General features: G+C 42.2%; 1 protein-coding gene across 2 annotated transcripts in view; it reads left to right on the forward strand.

The window, feature by feature from the left end:
* The window catches only part of fam149a (family with sequence similarity 149 member A), an 86,602-nt gene that overhangs the window by 46,269 nt on the left and 22,225 nt on the right, over positions 1 to 18,108 (forward strand). For both annotated transcript variants that reach the window (XM_078397585.1, XM_078397596.1), the window contains exons 6-9: positions 2,056 to 2,226; positions 8,538 to 8,734; positions 12,977 to 13,134; positions 17,674 to 17,777. In XM_078397585.1, the coding sequence (XP_078253711.1) occupies positions 2,056 to 2,226; positions 8,538 to 8,734; positions 12,977 to 13,134; positions 17,674 to 17,777 (630 nt within the window). The remainder of the gene's footprint in view (positions 1 to 2,055; positions 2,227 to 8,537; positions 8,735 to 12,976; positions 13,135 to 17,673; positions 17,778 to 18,108) is intronic.

Consider the following 18,108-nt stretch of genomic DNA (forward strand, 5'->3'; position numbering starts at 1 on the left):
TTCACAAAACTCCTTTTCAGTTTTACCTGTCAAATTATTTGCAGCTACCAAATTTTGCTGAAAAGAAATGAAAAGTTAGAAATTACTTTGGATAATATGTGGGGATGATGATTATGTGTTTATAAGACATTCCTCTTTCCATTGTTTTTGTATAGGAACTAAGCTGTTTATTTTAAATACATTGAGGCTTTTGATAAATAGCAGAATGCACAATGATAGGTCAAAAGCTAAAATATTCTGCAGTTAATAATGAAATGAAATAAATTCGGACAATAATGGAAACGCTCAGCATGTCTGAAATCATGTGAGGAGAGAAAATAAAGTCAATTTTTCTTGTGATGGAGCATTTGCCATAACTGGAAGCTATATCTGAACAGCTATCTTATTGTCTTAAGTTCAGTTTCTCTTTCTGATAGTCTGAAGAAGGGTCTCGACCTGAAACCCACCTACTCCTTTTATCTAGAGATGCTGCCTGACCTGCCGATTTACTCCAAAATGTTGTGTCTATCTTCCCTTTCTGATAGTTCTTTTCAAACAGGGACACAAGGTTCTGCAGAAGATAGTTTACATAAAAACGACACAAGGTGCTGGGGTAACTCAGGAGAACATGGATGGGTGACATTTTGGGTCGACACCCTTCTTCAGATATCGATTTCATAATCAAACTGATAGTTCTTTTAAAATATTGTTCATCTTTGATTTTTTTTCCAGTTCTGATCACAGCTGATGGGTTTGTTCTCCCATATATTGAATGATCTGCTGAATGTTAGCAACATTAAAACAGGGATGTAATGTTGAGGCTCTATAAGGCACTGGTAAGGCCATATTTAGAATATTGTGAGCAATTTTGGACACCATATCTGAGGAAGGATGTGTTGGCTCTGGAGAGGGTCTAGAAGAGGTTACTAGAATAATCCCAGGAATGAGTAGGTTGACCTATGATGAGGATTTGTCGGCACTGGGCCTGTACTCACTAGAGTTTCACCGAATGACGGGGGACCTTATTGAAATGTACAGAATAATGAAAGGCCTGGATTGAGTGGATGTAGAGAGGATGTTTCCACTAGTGGGAAAGTCTAGGACTAGAGGTCATAGCTTCAGAATTAAAGGAAGTTCTTTTAGGAAAGACATGAGTTGAAATTTCCTTTGTCAGAGGGCAGTGAATCTGTGGAATTCTTTGCCACAGAAGGCTATGGAGGCTGTCAGTGGATATTTTTAAGGCAGAGATAGATATAATCTTGATTAGTACAGGTGCCAGAGGTTATGGGGAGAGGCAGGAGAATGGGGCTAGGAGGGAGAGATAGATCAGCCATAATTGAATGGCCTAATTCTACTCCTGTCCCTTATGACCTTGTAACAAAATTTGTTTTTTAGGTTGTGCTGTAATTTTTGTTCACGGAGAATGCCAAAGTAATTTTTGTTCATTTAAAAAATAAATTTTTTGTTCATTTCTTCAGAAAATTGTTTTGTTGATGTCATTATGTAGAACTGTATAAATATAAGCCTAGACATTGTCATATGGATAAATGGGCACAGAAACAGGTCGTCAATGTTCCTTGCTGCAAACATCATTGATGCTGGAGGCCTTGAGTGCAATTGTCAGGGCGTTGTAAATATTTTTCAAAATATGTTGCTTGGTCCTCTGCTCCAAGGTACTGGCGATTATGATGGTTTGTAGCCATAGGCTCAATTTGACATGTACTTGTGACCTGAGATTGAGGGGGGGGGGTCATTAGAACCAATGAATGTTTAGAAGGGAGGGTGAGTGGCCTTCTGCTGTGATGAATTGGATGTTTGCAGGAGGATGGTACATCAGGACATTAAAACTAGAGCTGAAGGGATGGTGGCGAGTGTACGGTCCATGCGGTCAGGTGGCTGGACGATTGGTGAGTTATGGTACGGCCCTCATGGGAAGGAGAAGAAGTCTGGTATTGGGAGGACTAGATGGAGGTTGCAAGGTTTTTGATGAAGGGATAGAAATCATGTTATAAATTAAAATTCTGGACGTAAGCATTGAATTAATTCCTGTTGAAGATATTTCCCCTCCTTTTTCAGGCTTAGCCTCTCAGGAGTACGCCTGCTTCCTGAACACTCTCCCATCAACAGCTCAAACTCCACCATGAGTTCTCTTGACTCGGATTGCTCCGTTTTCTCATTCCTAGAAGAGGAGATTTATGATGTGGATGGTAAATTTGAGGAGTATTTTGCATACGACAGTAAAGAATGGTAAGTGTGTGGGTAATAAAACATACAAGCAAGGGATTCACATGCACTGTGTCATGTTGTGCACAGTGTGGTTTACAATTACCAGAATATTTGAGTGATAATCAAACTGATGGTTTATTTAACAATAACTTTACTGCTTTTAGGAATGGGTAGAAGCCAATCCTTGCAAATTAAAATTTGTTTCATCACAAACATTTCCCCATTCTGATGAAAGTTCATCAACCTGAGAAACTTTGTATCTCTTGCATGGTTGCTGCCTGACCTGCTGAATCTTTCTGTTCATATTTCTGGCCAAAGCAATCAAACCATTGATGATATGGGGTGAGGGAGGTTGCAGGCAGCTGCAGAACTAACAAGGTTGTCATAGTAGGGGATTTTAACATTGTCAATACAGACTGGAACTGTCATAGTGCCAAGGACGTAGACGGGATGTAATTCGTCAAATATATCAGGAAAGTTTCCTCTGGCCATGTGCAGAGGGCTCTACAAGGCATAGAGTTCCAACGCATTTCCGATGTGCCTTATTGCCGATGGAAATTTTTTGGTGTGTGAGGATCCAAGCCACTCCCTCAGGTCGCCCAACTTTGCTTTGTTCTGTTGCCACATTATTATGTGCTGGTCCAGTTAAATTTCCAGTTAAATGTGACTTCCTACAAACAATATCCTTTATTGTCATTATACAAGTACAACGAGATTTTGATTGTCACTTCCATATTGATGCTATCAAATCAAATATTTAAATAAATCATGGCGAGCATGTAAACAACAAGAGGGGGGGGGGAAGGAAAAAAAGAAAAGGGGGAACAAGGTAAAGTGCAAAAAAAGGATCATGCAGGTGGTCAGTTGTGCCAGATGACCCTGGGGGCAGAGACAGATCATGGCGGGCTCTCAGCAGGACCGATTCAGAGCAGCTATAGCTCTAGGGATGACGCTGTTCCTTAGTCTGGAGGAGCGGGCGTAGAAGGCTTTGTAACGTCTGCCAGATGGAAGTGGTTCAAACAGACGGTGGCATGGGTGTGTGGAGTCCTTGTAGATGCTGGTGGCTTTCCTGAGGCAGCGTGTGTTGTAGATGTCCTCCAGGGCTGGTAGCTGTATCCCAATGATCCTCTGCGCTTTGCAGACGACCCGCTGAAGAGCTTTCCTGTCCGCTGCCGTACAGCTGAGATACCACACATAGATGCCGTATGTCAGTATGCTCTCTGTGGTGCAGCGGTAGAAGGTCATCAGAAGCTGTTGTGGCAGACAACCTTTTTTAGTGTTCTCAGGAAGAACAGCTGTTGCTGTGTCTTTTTGACAAGCGCAGCGGTGTTGGTGGACCATGTGAGGTCCTATGAAATGTGTGTGCCCAGAAACCTGAAGCTGGACACTGTCACCACTTCGTCCCCGTTGATGAGGACTGGAGCGTATTCCTCATTCTGTGACCTTCTGAAGTTGATAATTAACTCCTTGGTCTTAGTAGTGTTTAGGGACAGGTTGTTCTCTGAGCACCAGCTCGCCAGGTTCTGCACCTCCGCTCTGTAGGCTGATTCATCGTTGTTGGAGATCAGCCCGATCACCGTTGTGTCATCCGTAAATTTGACGATGGTGTTGGTGGCGAATGCAGGGACACAGTCATGTGTGAAGAGGGAGTAGAGGATAGAAACATAGAAACAGAGAAAATAGGTGCAGGAGTAGGCCATTCGGCCCTTCGAGCCTGCACCGCCATTCAATATGATCATGGCTGATCATCCAGCTCAGTAGCCTGTACCTGCCTTCTCTCCATACCCCCTGATCCCTTTAGCAAAAAGGGCCACATCTAACTCCCTCTTAAATATAGCCAATGAACTGGCCTCAACTACCTTCTGTGGCAGAGAATTCCACAGACTCACCACTCTCTGTGTGAAGAAATGTTTTCTCATCTCGGTCCTAAAAGACTTCCCCCTTATCCTTAAGCTGTGACCCCTGGTTCTGGACTCCCCCAACATCGGGAACAATCTTCCCGCATCTAGCCTCTCCAACCCCTTAAGAATTTTATATGTTTCTATAAGATCCCCCCTCAGTCTTCTAAATTCCAGCGAGTACAAGCCCAGTCTATCCAGTCTTTCCTCATATGAAAGTCCCGCCATCCCAGGGATCAATCTGGTGAACCTTCTCTGTACTCCCTCTAAGGCAAGAACGTCTTTCCTCAGGTTAGGAGACCAAAACTGTACACAATACTCCAGGTGTGGTCTCACCAAGGCCCTGTACAACTGCAGCAGAACCTCCCTGCTCCTAAACTCAAATCCTCTTGCTATGAATGCCAACATATCATTCGCTTTCTTCACTGCCTGCTGCACCTGCATGCTTGCTTTCAATGACTGGTGCACCATGACACTCAGGTCACGTTGCATCTCCCCTTCTCTCAATCGGTCACCATTCAGGTAATACTCTGCTTTCCTGTTCTTGCCGCCAAAGTGGATAACCTCACATTTATCCACATTATATTGCATCTGCCATGCATTTGCCCACTCGCCTAATCTATCCAAGTCACTCTGCAGCCTCCTAGCATCCTCCTCGCAGCTAACACTGCCACCCAGCTTCGTGTCATCCGCAAACTTAGAGATGTTGCATTCAATTCCCTCGTCCAAATCATTAATATACACTGTAAATAACTGGGGTCCCAGCACTGAGCCTTGCGGTACCCCACTAGTCACTGCCTGCCATTCCGAAAAGGACCCGTTTATTCCTACTCTTTGCTTCCTGTCCGCCAACCAATTTTCTATCCACCTCAACACTGAACCCTCAATACCGTGTGCTTTAAGTTTGTACACCAATCTCCTATGTGGGACCTTGTCGAAGGCCTTCTGAAAGTCCAGATATAACACATCGACTGGTTCTCCCTTATCCACTCTACTAGTTACATCCTCGAAAAATTCTATAAGATTCGTCAGACATGATTTGCCTTTGGTAAATCCATGCTGACTTTGTCCGATGATTTCACCACTTTCCAAATGTGATGCTATCACATCTTTAATAACTGACTCTAGCATTTTCCCCACTACCGATGTTAGTCTAACTGGTCTATAATTCCCCGTTTTCCCTCTCCCTCCCTTTTTAAAAAGTGGGGTTACATTAGCTACCCTCCAGACCTCAGGAACTACTCCAGAATCTAAAGAGTTTTGAAAAATTATCACTAATGCATCCACTATTTCTGAGGCTACTTCCTTAAGCACTCTGGGATGCAGCCTATCTGGCCCTGGGGATTTATCTGCCTTTAATCCATTTAATTTACCTAACACCACTTCCCGACTAACCTGGATTTCCCTCAGTTCCTCCATCTCATTAGACCCCCGGTCCCCCGCTATTTCCGGCAGACGGTTTGGTTTATGTCTTCCTTAGTGAAGACAGAACCAAAGTATTTGTTCAATTGGTCTGCCATGTCCTAGTTCCCCATGATCAATTCACCTGTTTCCGACTGCAAGGGACCTACATTTGTCTTAACTAATCTTTTTCTCTTGACATATCTATAAAAGCTTTTGCAGTCAGTTTTTATGTTCCTTGCCAGTTTTCCCTCATAATCTATTTTCCCTTTCCTAATTAAGCCCTTTGTCCTCCTCTGCTGGGCTCTGAATTTCTCCCAGTCCTCTGGTATGCTACTTTTTCTGGCTATTCTGTATGCTTCATCTTTTGTTTTAATACTATCCTTGATTTCCCTTGTTAGCCACGGATGCACTACCTTCCCTGGTTTGTTCTTTTGCCAAACTGGGATGAACACTTGTTGTAGTTCATCCATGCGACCTTTAAATGCCTTCCATTGCATGTCCACCGTCAACCCTTTCAGCATCAATCGCCTGTCTATCTTGGACAATTCACGACTCATACCCTCAAAGTTACCTTTCTTTAAGTTCAGAACACTTGTTTCTGTATTGACTTTGTCACTCTCCATCCTAATGAAGAACTCTACCATATTATGATCACTCTTGCCCAAGGGGCCTTGCACAACAAGACTGCTAACTAACCCTTCCTCATTACTCAATACCCAGTCTAGAATGGCCTGTTCTCTCGTTGGTTCCTCAACATGTTGGTTTAGAAAACCATCTCTCAAACATTCCAAGAAATCCTCTTCCTCAGCACCCCTGCCAGTTTGGTTCACCCAATCTATATGTAGATTGAAGTCACCCATTATAACTGCTGCACCTTTAGTGCACGCATTTCTAATTTCCTGCTTGATGCCATCCCCAACCTCACTACTGCTGTTAGGTGGCCTGTACACAACTCCCACTAGCGTTTTCTGCCCCTTAGTGCCCCTTTGGATGGGACTCAGTACACAACCCTGCGGTGTGCTGGTACTCAGGGTGGTGGTGGAGGACAGGTGGAGGCCCATTTTCACTACCTGAGGGCGCTCCGCCAAGAAATTCAGGATCCAGTTGCACATGTGCAAGCTGAGGCCTAGCTGGTGGAGTTTGGAGGTGAGCTAGATGGGGATGACTGTGTTGAATGGCGATAGTGCTTTTGAATGTCATTCAAAGGTTGTTAAAGCGGCTGCTCTCTTCAAAACTGCAATTGTCGGTTCACTACAATTCCTTAAATCCTGAGCTTCATCTGGGCGATAAACCACAATGACTTTTCCATGCATACCATTAATTAAATTGGTGGCAAGTCCCAATAACATGGATTACTAATTTGCATTGTGCAGAAGTGCAGTCCTTTCTGCTGGGTGTTCACCTTGTCCATGTAGAAATTCTGTGCTATATTATTGCAAAATTGAAAAGGAATCTATTTTGCTCGGCAGAAGTGTGCTATTTACATTTATTGCATCACATCACTCACTAGTGCACAATACTCCCCTATAGAAAATGCATATTGCATCTCTGCAGTATTTATTTGCAATCTGAAAATAAACGCAATGTAAGACACAGATCTGAATTAAAATGTAATTAAGAAACGACTTTGGAAACAACAAAATGTAACAAAGAGCAAATGAAAATGAGCCCATCATTTGAAGTTAGAAATTGGAATATGGCTTTGAAGGTAACTTTTCCATAATATTTATTCCAGAATCCAAATTAAGCTATTGCAGACAGCCTAATTGGAGTATGCAATGATTCCTCATTGTCGACCTTGAGTTGTTTTTATTGCCTTCAGACTGGATCACTAACTATTTAATTAAATCCCGTTCAATATAAAGAAAATTTGAAAGCATTGTTAAACAACAGTTTATGCAAATGTAATGAGCATTTTTTTCCTTAGAAATAAATAGACCCAGACCATTTTATTGTGTTTATTTTTTTTTAATGTATAATGGTACAAAGAACAAAATGTACCCATTCAACACGAACACAGAACTGTATTCCTCGTGTTACATGTAACTTCAGTTCGTTGTAACACATTTCAGTATTTCACTGCCCACTTTAGTTTTACTTCATAACAGGTGATAGCATTTTGCAGGACAATTGGAATATTTTGTTACAGATTTCTGTTCCCTCACTATTTTTTTTCCTGAGTGAGTACACTCAAGTCACCCAAGTAAAAATGTAGACAAATTTAGGGTGTGTGGATATTTATCTAGCAGTGACAGTTTGCATTGTGTTGACTGTGGCAGAATTACTGGGCATTGAGCCATTCACATTGAAGTATGCCCTGGATATATACTCAGGAACTGATGCCATCAAATGCTGGGTCGGTAACTTGCTGATGCCATCAAATGCTGAATATGTCACTGCATAAATGAATCTGCAGGATGGGCCCTAGGAGTCAAAAAATGGGTGGACTTTGCTGGAAATCCACAGCAATACATTAGGGATTTATTTCTCAGATCTTGCCATCATCAGCCCTGCATCAGGATATGAGAATACATTCATTTAAATTAGGCCGAGACAAAAGGGAATAACATTTTAATTATTTTCCTCTATTTTAATTTTAAACATAGAAAACATAGAAAAATAGGTGCAGAAGTAGGCCATTCGGTCCTTCACAAAGGCAAAAACAGCACAGATCCTGGTGATGGGAAGAGATGCAAGGTGCACCGAGATGTGACAAAATGAAAAATAACAGCTAAAGGAAATGGGAATGAAAAGAAGTTTACAAGAGTTAAAAAAATCATTGCATAAAGTGTTACCATTATGTTTGAAAAAGAAGAGTTGTCAGGAGCAATTGGTTTAAGGAGCCTCCCAAACAGCTTAAACTATTCTAATTTTAAGATGAATTCACTAAGATTATAAAATACTAGCAACAGAAAAGGGTCTATTTTCTATTTAAATTGTATTACAAGCTCAGTAAATTGTAGTATTAAGTACCTGTTTATGAAGAATGGCATCATTAAACATGTAAATATCATTGTGCTTCACTTACAGTATAAGCGAAGATGAGAGTTTAGAACAAAAGAAAGATCAAATTGCTCTGAGGAGAAATAAACGGGGCATTCCTCCCATTTCTCCCAACGCCTGCATTAAAGATGCTGTATCTGCAGAGATATTTAATGATGTCTGGCGAGATGTGGTTGATGTATTGGAAGAGCTGATCAGGAAACACTGGGAAAACAACATTTCAGGTACTGGAGGTCAAAGAAACTTTTGAACTGCTTAGAATGTTATACTGAATTAATTTTCGGAAGCTTACAACTTAAAGTAGTTCTTTTAATCCATGTGATTTTTTAAATGTACAGTTCCATTAGTATTTACAGCCAGTTGGGATCTTTATGGGCAATACCAGGTGTCCTAGCCAAAGGTTGGACAATTCAATGGTGTTATTCTCTGGAGCACTCTTTTAATTTAACGTTACACAGCCAATTCAAAATGGAACTATATAAATCCACCATTATAAATTAACTACAGAATTACCAAGGCTGATGATCATTACTTACTGATAATTCAGCCATTATTGATTCATATTTATTCATATTTGTTTTCCTGGACACACTGCTCTGAAAAAAGATGAGGAGTTACTTTGTGTCTCTTTCTTCCTTGAAATAAGGTGGATCTAAGTGGCATTTTGCTATCTTTCTCTCCACTCAAATATTTTCATTGCTATTAATCTCCCTTATTAAATTGTAGACCAAACCAGCCATAGAAGGCTAAGCTCCTCTTCACTTGAGCATCCTGTTAATTGGCATGATAGACCTTTCCTGTGCTAAATAACATCTGGCACCGTAAACTATCTTCAACAGCCATGAAATCGTATTTGTTGACAGAGATATTCTTAAAACATGTTACATTTTATTCTATTTTTCTTTTTCTTTATCCCAACTTAAACCTTCGCATTTTTTTTCTGTATTTGTGATATTGAATTGACTGTTCCTGGTTCAGACTTAGAAACATAGGAACAGAAAAATAGGTGCAGGAATAGGCTATTAGGCCTTTCGAGCCATTCAATATGATCATAGCTGATCATCTAAAATCAGTACCCCATTCCTGCTTTATGCCCATATCCCTTGATTCCTTCATGTTTGTTTGCAGTATTTCAATCAGTTAAATGTTTAAAACAAGCCAGGACAATGGCTTATTCAGACAGGTTTCATATGCTTTCTCAAGAATGCTACACCGTTTCACTTTCCGAGTGTTAGGAACTCACTGGGAAAATGTTCTTGGGAATTCATTGGGAAGAGACAAGGTCATGTTCGTCCACAGGTAATGGCGATTTCTGGCCCAGGTCTTCCGCCAGTTAATTATCATAATTGGAGGTCCTAATTATAGTTAACCAAGAACCTGTGTAGATCAGATAAATTGGGTTGCGACTGTTTGGATCTTTCTTGTATTGGTTTCAGTGATACTTGAATAACATACTGTGGGCAAGCATCATACTGCCTGAAGTTGTATTGTAAATTGATAAAATACAATGGGGCTTGTTTCTAAATAATTACACAGGGTAATTTCTAACCTCCACCAGAGACATGCTGATGGTTTGCTGCTGAGTGTTCATCAGAAAAAGGAATGACAAGCCTTGTACTTTTATGGTTGTGGAATAATTGTATAAAAATATGAGGTCATTCATCTACCCTAATCCATCCTGCTCATTTGGCCCATATCACACTAAACCTTTCCGATCCAAATGTATTTTAAATGTTGTTAGAAGTACTCTCCTCAACTACTTCCTCCGGCAGCTCATACAAACAATGTCCCAGCAACACTAGTCCCACTTGCCTGTGCTTGGTCCATATCCCTCCAAATTTGTCCTATCCATGTACCTGTCCAACTGTTTCTAAAACGATGGGATAGTCCCAGCCTCAACTACCTCCTCTGGCAGCTTGTTCCATCACCCACCACCCTTTGTGTGGAATCGTTACCCCTCGGATTCTTATTAAACCTTTTCCCCTTCACCTTGAACCGACAGTGCCCTCCATAATGTTTGGGACAAAGACCCATCATTTATTTATTTGCCTCTTTATTCCACAATTTGAGATTTGTGATAGAAAAAAACCACATGTGGTTAAAGTGCACAGTGTCAGATTTTAATAAAGGCCATTATTATACATTTTGGTTTCACCATGTAGAAATTACAGCAGTGTTTATACATAGTCCCCCCCCCCCCATTTCAGGGCACCATAATGTTTGGGACACATGGCTTCACATGTGTTTGTAATTGCTCAGGTGTGTTTAATTGTCCCCTTGATGCAGGTATAAGAGAGCTCTCAGCACCTAGTCTTTCCTCCAGTCCGTCACCTTTGGAAACTTTTATTGCTGTTTATCAACATGAGGACCAAAGTTGTGCCAATGAAAGTCAAAGAAGCCATTATGAGACTGAGAAACAAGAATAAAACTGTTAGAGACATCAGCCAAACCCTAGGCTTACCGAAATCAACTGTTTGGAACATCATTAAGAAGAAAGAGAGCACTGTGAGCTTAGTAATCGCAAAGTGACTGACAGGCCAAGGAAGACGTCCACAGCTGATGACAGAAAAATTCTCTCTACAATAAAGAAAAATCCCCAAACACCTGTCCGACAGATCAGAAACACTCTTCGGGAGTCAGGTGTGGATTTATCAATGATCACTGTCCACAGAAGACTTCATGAACAGAAATACAGAGGCTACACTGCAAGATGCAAACCACTGGTTAGCCACAAAAATAGGATGGCCAGGTTACAGTTTGCCAAGAAGTACTTAAAAGAGCAACCACAGTTCTGGAAAAAGGTCTTGTGGACAGATGAGACGAAGATTAACTTATATCAGAGTGATGGCAAGAGCAAAGTATGGAGGAGAGAAGGAACTGCCCAAGATCCAAAGCATACCACCTCATCTGTGAAACACGGTGGTGGGGGTGTTATGGCCTGGGCTTGTATGGCTGTGAAGGTACTGGCTCACTTATCTTAATTGATGATTCAACTGCTGATGGTAGTAGCATAATGAATTCTGAAGTATGTAGACTCATCCTATCTGCTCAAGTTCAAACAAATGCCTTAAAACTCATTGGCTGGCGATTCATTCTACAGCAAGACAATGATCCCAAACATACTGCTAAAGCAACAAAGAAGTTTTTTAAAGCTAAAACAATGGCCAATTCTTGGGTGGCCAAGTGAATCACCCGATCTGAACCAAATTGAACATGCATTTTTTATGCTGAAGTGAAAACTGAAGGGGACCAGCTCCCAAAACAAGCATAATCTAAAGATGGCTGCAATGCAGGCCTGGCAGAGCATCACCAGAGAAGACACCCAGAAACTGGTGATGTCCATGAATCGCAGATTTCAAGCTGTCATTGCATGCAAAGGATATGCAACAAAATACTAAACATGACTACTTTCATTTACATGACATTGCTGTGTCCCAAACATTATGGTGCCCTGAAATGGGGGGACTATGTATAAACACTGCTGTAATTTCTACATGGTGAAACCAAAATGTATAAAAATTGCCTTTATTAAAATCTGACAATGTGCACTTTAACCACATGTGATTTTTTTCTATCGCAAATCTCAAATTGTGGAGTACAAAGACAAATAAATAAATGATGGGTCTTTGTCCCAAACATTATGGAGGGCACTGTATGTCCTCCTGTCCTCGACTCCCCTACTCTGGGCAAAAGACTCTGTGCATCTACCCGATCTATTCCTCTCATAATTTTGTACACCTCTATAAGATCACCCCTCATCTGTGCTCATGGAATAGAGACCCAGCCTACTCAACCTCTCCCTATAGTTCACACCTTCTAGTCCTGGCAACATTCTTGTAAATCTTTTCTGAACCCTTTCAAGCTTGACAATATCTTTCCAATAACATGTTGCCCAGAACTGAACACAATATTCTAAATGCGGACTCACTAACGTCTTATACAACGGCAACATGACCTCCAAATTTCTATACTCGATACTCTGACTGATGAAGGCCAATGTGCCAAAAGCCTTTATGACCACCTTATCCACCTGCGACTCGACCTTCAAGGAACCATGCACCTGTTCTCCAAGATCCCTCTGCTCTACAACACTATGCAGAGGCCTACCATTTACTGTGTAGGTCCTGCCTTTGTTCGACGTCCCAAAATGCAACACCTCACACTTCTCTGCATGTCTGTAAAAAAGACTGCAGGGAAACCCTCGATTTCAACTAGACAAATGCTGGAGAATCACTGACACCATGAAAATGGATGTTTAAGTTGGATTTTAAAGAGTTTGTGTAATAAAATATTATTTGCTGCAAATATGTTCTGCGCTTCAGTTATTTTGATAGCATTAACGTGTTAGTATTAATCAAACATTTTGAAACTTCAAACTTTGTACTGCAGATGATGTTATCATCCTCCCGTGTAATAATGGCCTGAATAATGATTGGATTTATTTTTGCATTGTTCTCTGGCTGCAGGTGAGACAAAGCAAGCAGCAAACATGCAGAGTTCAACAATGAGTAAACTGCCTCACGTCAATGATTCGCGATTCATTCTAACAAACTACAGCGTTCCACCATCAAGAGGCTCTGAGGCACGATTCTTGACACTAGGTACTTCCTCCTTCCATTCTCAGGTACGTCATAACGCATATTTTTCTTGTGTGTAGCTGCGTTCTTTGCATGTTTAAAAACTACCATTTTAATTGCACAGTAAATGCTTGACAAACCGTAAATGACAATGTGAATCACATATCCAGCTTCAGCTTTGGTGACGTAGCTTTATGATTTGCCTTGGTGTACCTCAGCTCGGAAAGAGAGAAGTTAACCAGGCTTAGGTTTAGGTTTACTATAAAATGCACACAAAGTGCTGGCGCATCTCAGCAGGTCAGGCAGCATCTCTGGAGAATATGGGCAGCTGACATTTCCGGTTAGGACCCTGCTTCAGTTTATGTTTATTATTTGTGTAGGAAGGAACTGCAGATGCTGGTTTAAACCAAAGATAGATACAAAAAGCTGGAATAACTCAGCAGGCAGCATCTCTGGAGAGAAGGAATGGGTGACGTTTTGTGTCGAGACCTTTCTTCAGACTGAGAGTCAAGGGAGAGGGAGACAGAGATGTGGAAGGGTAATGTGTGAAAACACTGATCAAAGGGGACGATGATCAAGGAAATGTAGAATGGTACATTGTTAGCTGAGGCGAAGGTAACAACGAGACAAGCAGTAATATTTGATCAGGAGGAAAATGAAACTAATCAGAGCACTAGGATGGGGGAGGGACCGAGAGATAGAAAAAGCAAGGGTTACTTGAAGTCATGGACTTCATTAACTTCACTATCAATTTCTATCCTGCACTCAAATTCACTTGGACTGTCTCAGACACCCCCCTCCCCTTTCTTGATCTCACAGTCTCCATCAAGGGAGATAGACTATCGACTGATGTTTATTACAAACCCACTGACTCCCACAACTATCTCAACTACACTTCTTTACACCCTGTTTCCTGCAAAGACTCTATCCCCTACTCCTAATTCCTCCATCTACGCCGCATCTGTGCCCAAGATAAGGTGTTCCATACCAGGACATTCAATATATCCTCTTTCTTTAGGGATCGGGGGTTCCCCTCTCCCATCATAGTTGAGGCCTTCACTTGTGTCTCCTCCACCTAGTCACAACAGATTCAGAGTCCCCCTGGTACTTACCTTTCACCCCATCAGCCGTTGCATATAACACACAATCCTCCGACATTTTCGCCACCTCCAAAGGGATCCCAACACTAGTCACATCTTCCCATCTCAACCCCTCTCCGCCTTCCCCAGAGACCGTTCCCTCTGCAAATCCCTGGTTAACTCCTCCCTTCCCACTCAAACCACCCCCTCCCCAGGTACCTTCCCCTGCAACCGTAGGAGATGCAACACCTGTCGCTATACCTCCTGCCTCGACTCTGTCCAGGGACCCCGACAGTCCTTTCAGGTTAGACAGAGGTTCATTTGCACTTCCTCTAACCTCATTCGTATTCGTTGTTCAAGATGTGGACTCTTATACATCGGCAAGACCAAACGTAGACTGGCGATTGTTTCGCTGAACACCTTCGTTCAGTCCGCTTGGACCTACCTGATCTCCCAGTTGCTAAACATTTTAATTCTCCTACCCATTCCCACACTGACCTTTCTGTCCTTGGTCCCTCCATTGTTAGAGTGAAGCTAAACACAAATTGGAGGAACAGCATCTCATATTTTGCTTGGGCAGCTTACAGCCCAGTGGTATGAATATTGATTTATCTGACCAAGTAACCCCGGCATTCCCTCTCTCTCCATCCGTCCCCCACCCAAGTCGCACCAGCTTCTCGTTTTCACCCTACAAACAGCTAATAGTGGCCTGTTTCCTTTATCATCATTACTTTTTTGCATATCTTTCATTCATTGTTCTTTTAGCTCTGCTTTTAACACCATTGTGCCAGAGCTACTACACTACAAACTCTCCCAGCTGACCGTGCCTGAACCCCTCTGTCAGTGGATCATCAACTTCCTGATGGATAGGAAGCAGCATGTGAGGCTGGGAAAGAACATCTCGGACCCGCAGACCCTCAGCATAGGAGCTCCGCAAGGCTGCGTACTCTCCCCTCTCCTTTACTCTCTCTACAACAACGACTGCACCTCCACAGACTCCTCTGTCAAGCTCCTCAAGTTTGCAGATGACACTACCCTGATTGGACTGATCCAGGATGGGGAGGAATCTGCCTACAGATGGGAAGTGACACAGCTGGCGTCCTGGTGCCATTGCAACATCCTGGAGCTCAATGCTCTCAAGACAGTGGAACTAATTGTAGACTCTCGAAGAGATCCCCCTCCCCTCCCCCACTCACCATCAAAAACACCATAGTCACATCTGTGGAGTCATTTAAGTTCCTTGGAACCATCATCTCCAGGGACCTTAAATGGGGGCCACCATCGACTCCACAGTCAAAAAGGCCCAACAGAGGATGTACTTCCTGCGGCAGCTGAGGAAACACAATCTGCCACAGGTAATGATGGTCCAATTCTACACTGCTATCATTGAGTCCGTCCTCACCTTCTTCGTCATGGTCTGGTTTGGCTCGGCCACCAAGCACGGACATCCGGAGGCTGCAACGGATCGTTCGCACAGCTGAGAAGGTTTTTGTCTGCAACCTTCCCCCCATTGACGAACTGTACACTGCAAGGGCCAGGGAGCGGGCAAGATCATCTCTGACCCCTCTCACCCTGGCCACAAACTCTTCGAAGCACTGCCCTCTGGAAGGCGACCGGACTGTCAAAGCAGCCACAGCCAGACACAAAAACAGCTTTTTCCCACGAGTGATAGTTCTACTCAATAACCAAAGTCTGTAGTCTCTTTTTTGCTCTGGTTTATTTTCACCCACATGTTTAAACGGTAATGTTGTATCCTTATTGTTTTGATGTGGTTATGCTTTATTCTTAATTATTAACTATATGTTTGTGTTGTCATTTGTGAGTGGAGCACCAAGGCACATTCCTTGTACATGCATACTTGGCCAATAATCTTATTCATTCATTCATTCATCTCTCTTCATCTTTGTCTATATGTCTTGTTTCTCTTTCCCCCGACTAGTCTGAAGAATGGTCTTCACCCGAAACGGCACCCATTCCTCTCCAGAGATCCTGCCTATCCCGCTGAGTTACTCCAGCTTTTACTGTCTGTCTTATGTTTATTATTTCATATTTGGGGAGACTTCAAAGGTTCAAAGGTCTTTTATCGTCATGTGTACCAATTAAGGCACAGTGATATTCGATTCAGCCATACCTAAAAAAGCAACAAGACACACAACTACATAAAAGCTAATATAAACATCCACCACAGCGGATTCCCCACATTCCTCACTGTGATGGTAGGCAATAAAGTCTAATCTGCTTCCCTCTTTATTCGCCAGCGGTCGGGGCAGTCGAACCATCTGCAGTCGGGGCGATCGAAGCTCCCGAAGTCGGTCTCTAACCGGGGACTGCGAGCACCACGATGTTAAGACTTGATAGAAGTATCTAAAATTCTGAGATGCTTAGGTCGGGTAGACTATCAGAACCTTTTTCCCAGGGTGGAAATGTCCAACACCAGGGGGCATAGTTATGAGGTGAGAGGGGGAATGTTTAATGGAGATGTGCAGGTCAGTTTTTGTACACAGAGTGATAGCGGCCTGGAATGCATTGCTGGGGCTTAATGGTGGAGGCAGATAGTGGCGATTAAGAGGCTTTGAGATGGAAGTGCAGGAAATAGAGGGATATGGATCATGTATAGGCAGATGTGATCTGTTTAACTTCGCATCCAGTTTGGCACAAATATTGTTGGCTGAAATATTATTCCTGTGTTGTATTGTTCAGTGTTTTATGTCTTTAATTATTAAGATTTAGCATCATCTAGGACTCATTTACCTTTCCCGAACTGCCGTGTTTGGTGGGGCTGTGTTGGTAATAAGACCTGGAGGACTTCTAGGTCCAAGGGGGCCAGGAAAAGTAAACTAATTCTCAGGATGATCTGGCCCCATGCTATGAGTTCCATCAGTTCCTAACCTTGTATTTGCATTGACACTTCTGTTAACAGAATATTCTCGAGGAGAAAACACTGTAAAAACAGAAGGAAGGGAACCAACTTCCTTCTAAATAGAATAAACAGGCCCCAGTTTTTGGATCTTAAGAGAAATAGCAGGCAAAGAGCCATGAATAACAAAAGTTACCAAATAAGAAACAGTCCAAGAGCCAAAACCATTTTAAAGAGGATAAACAACTACATTTTAATACTAAATTTAAACTGATAATTTCTGTAATCTGTTTCTCCTGCAAAAATATGGGTATTTTTGAGTTAGATATGGCTCTTAGGGCTAACGGAATCAAGGGATATGGGTAGAAAGCAGGAACGGGATACTGATTTAGGATGATCAGCCATGATCATATTGAATGGCGGTGCTGGCTCAAAGGGCCGAATGGCCTACTCCTGCACCTATTTTCCATGTTTCTGTGTCTGAAGAAGGGTTTCGACCCGAAACGTCACCCATTCCTTCTCTCCAGAGATGCTGCATTACCCGCTGAGACACATTTTGTGTCTACCTTCTATGTTTCTATGTATTAATAAACTGATAATTAACTGGCTGTCACACTGACATTGAGTAAACATTTTGTTACAACTTCTAGGCTCATCGTATGGCGAACTCTTCTCGTAATGATTTAAATGGTGTCATGACAATTCAAGCCAAGCCGCTTCAACAGAGACACGTGGGATTACCTGAAAAAGCACAGTAAGTGATGGAATTTAAAAAAAAACTTGCACAAGATTGTTATTTGTGGTGTGAAATTACTGTGAGTAATTCTGTAAATCACTAGCCTCATGACTCTGAAATATATAACACATAATGCCATAGTTTATGCAGTGTTCCTCTCCCGTGACCTGATCATGATTTGAACAGTTTGCAAATCTAAAATGTGGCCACAAGATGGATTCACACATGGCAGAAGATACCTGTAGCTCTTCAACAGCCTGAAAATTTAAACTACATGTTTCCCAAACACTCATTACTATCTACGGGTTGTACAAACGTAGGGTGTTTGTAAACTGGGGAAGTTCCTACG

The sequence above is a fragment of the Rhinoraja longicauda genome, chromosome 1, assembly GCF_053455715.1.
Source record: "Rhinoraja longicauda isolate Sanriku21f chromosome 1, sRhiLon1.1, whole genome shotgun sequence".
Lineage (NCBI taxonomy): Eukaryota > Metazoa > Chordata > Chondrichthyes > Rajiformes > Arhynchobatidae > Rhinoraja > Rhinoraja longicauda.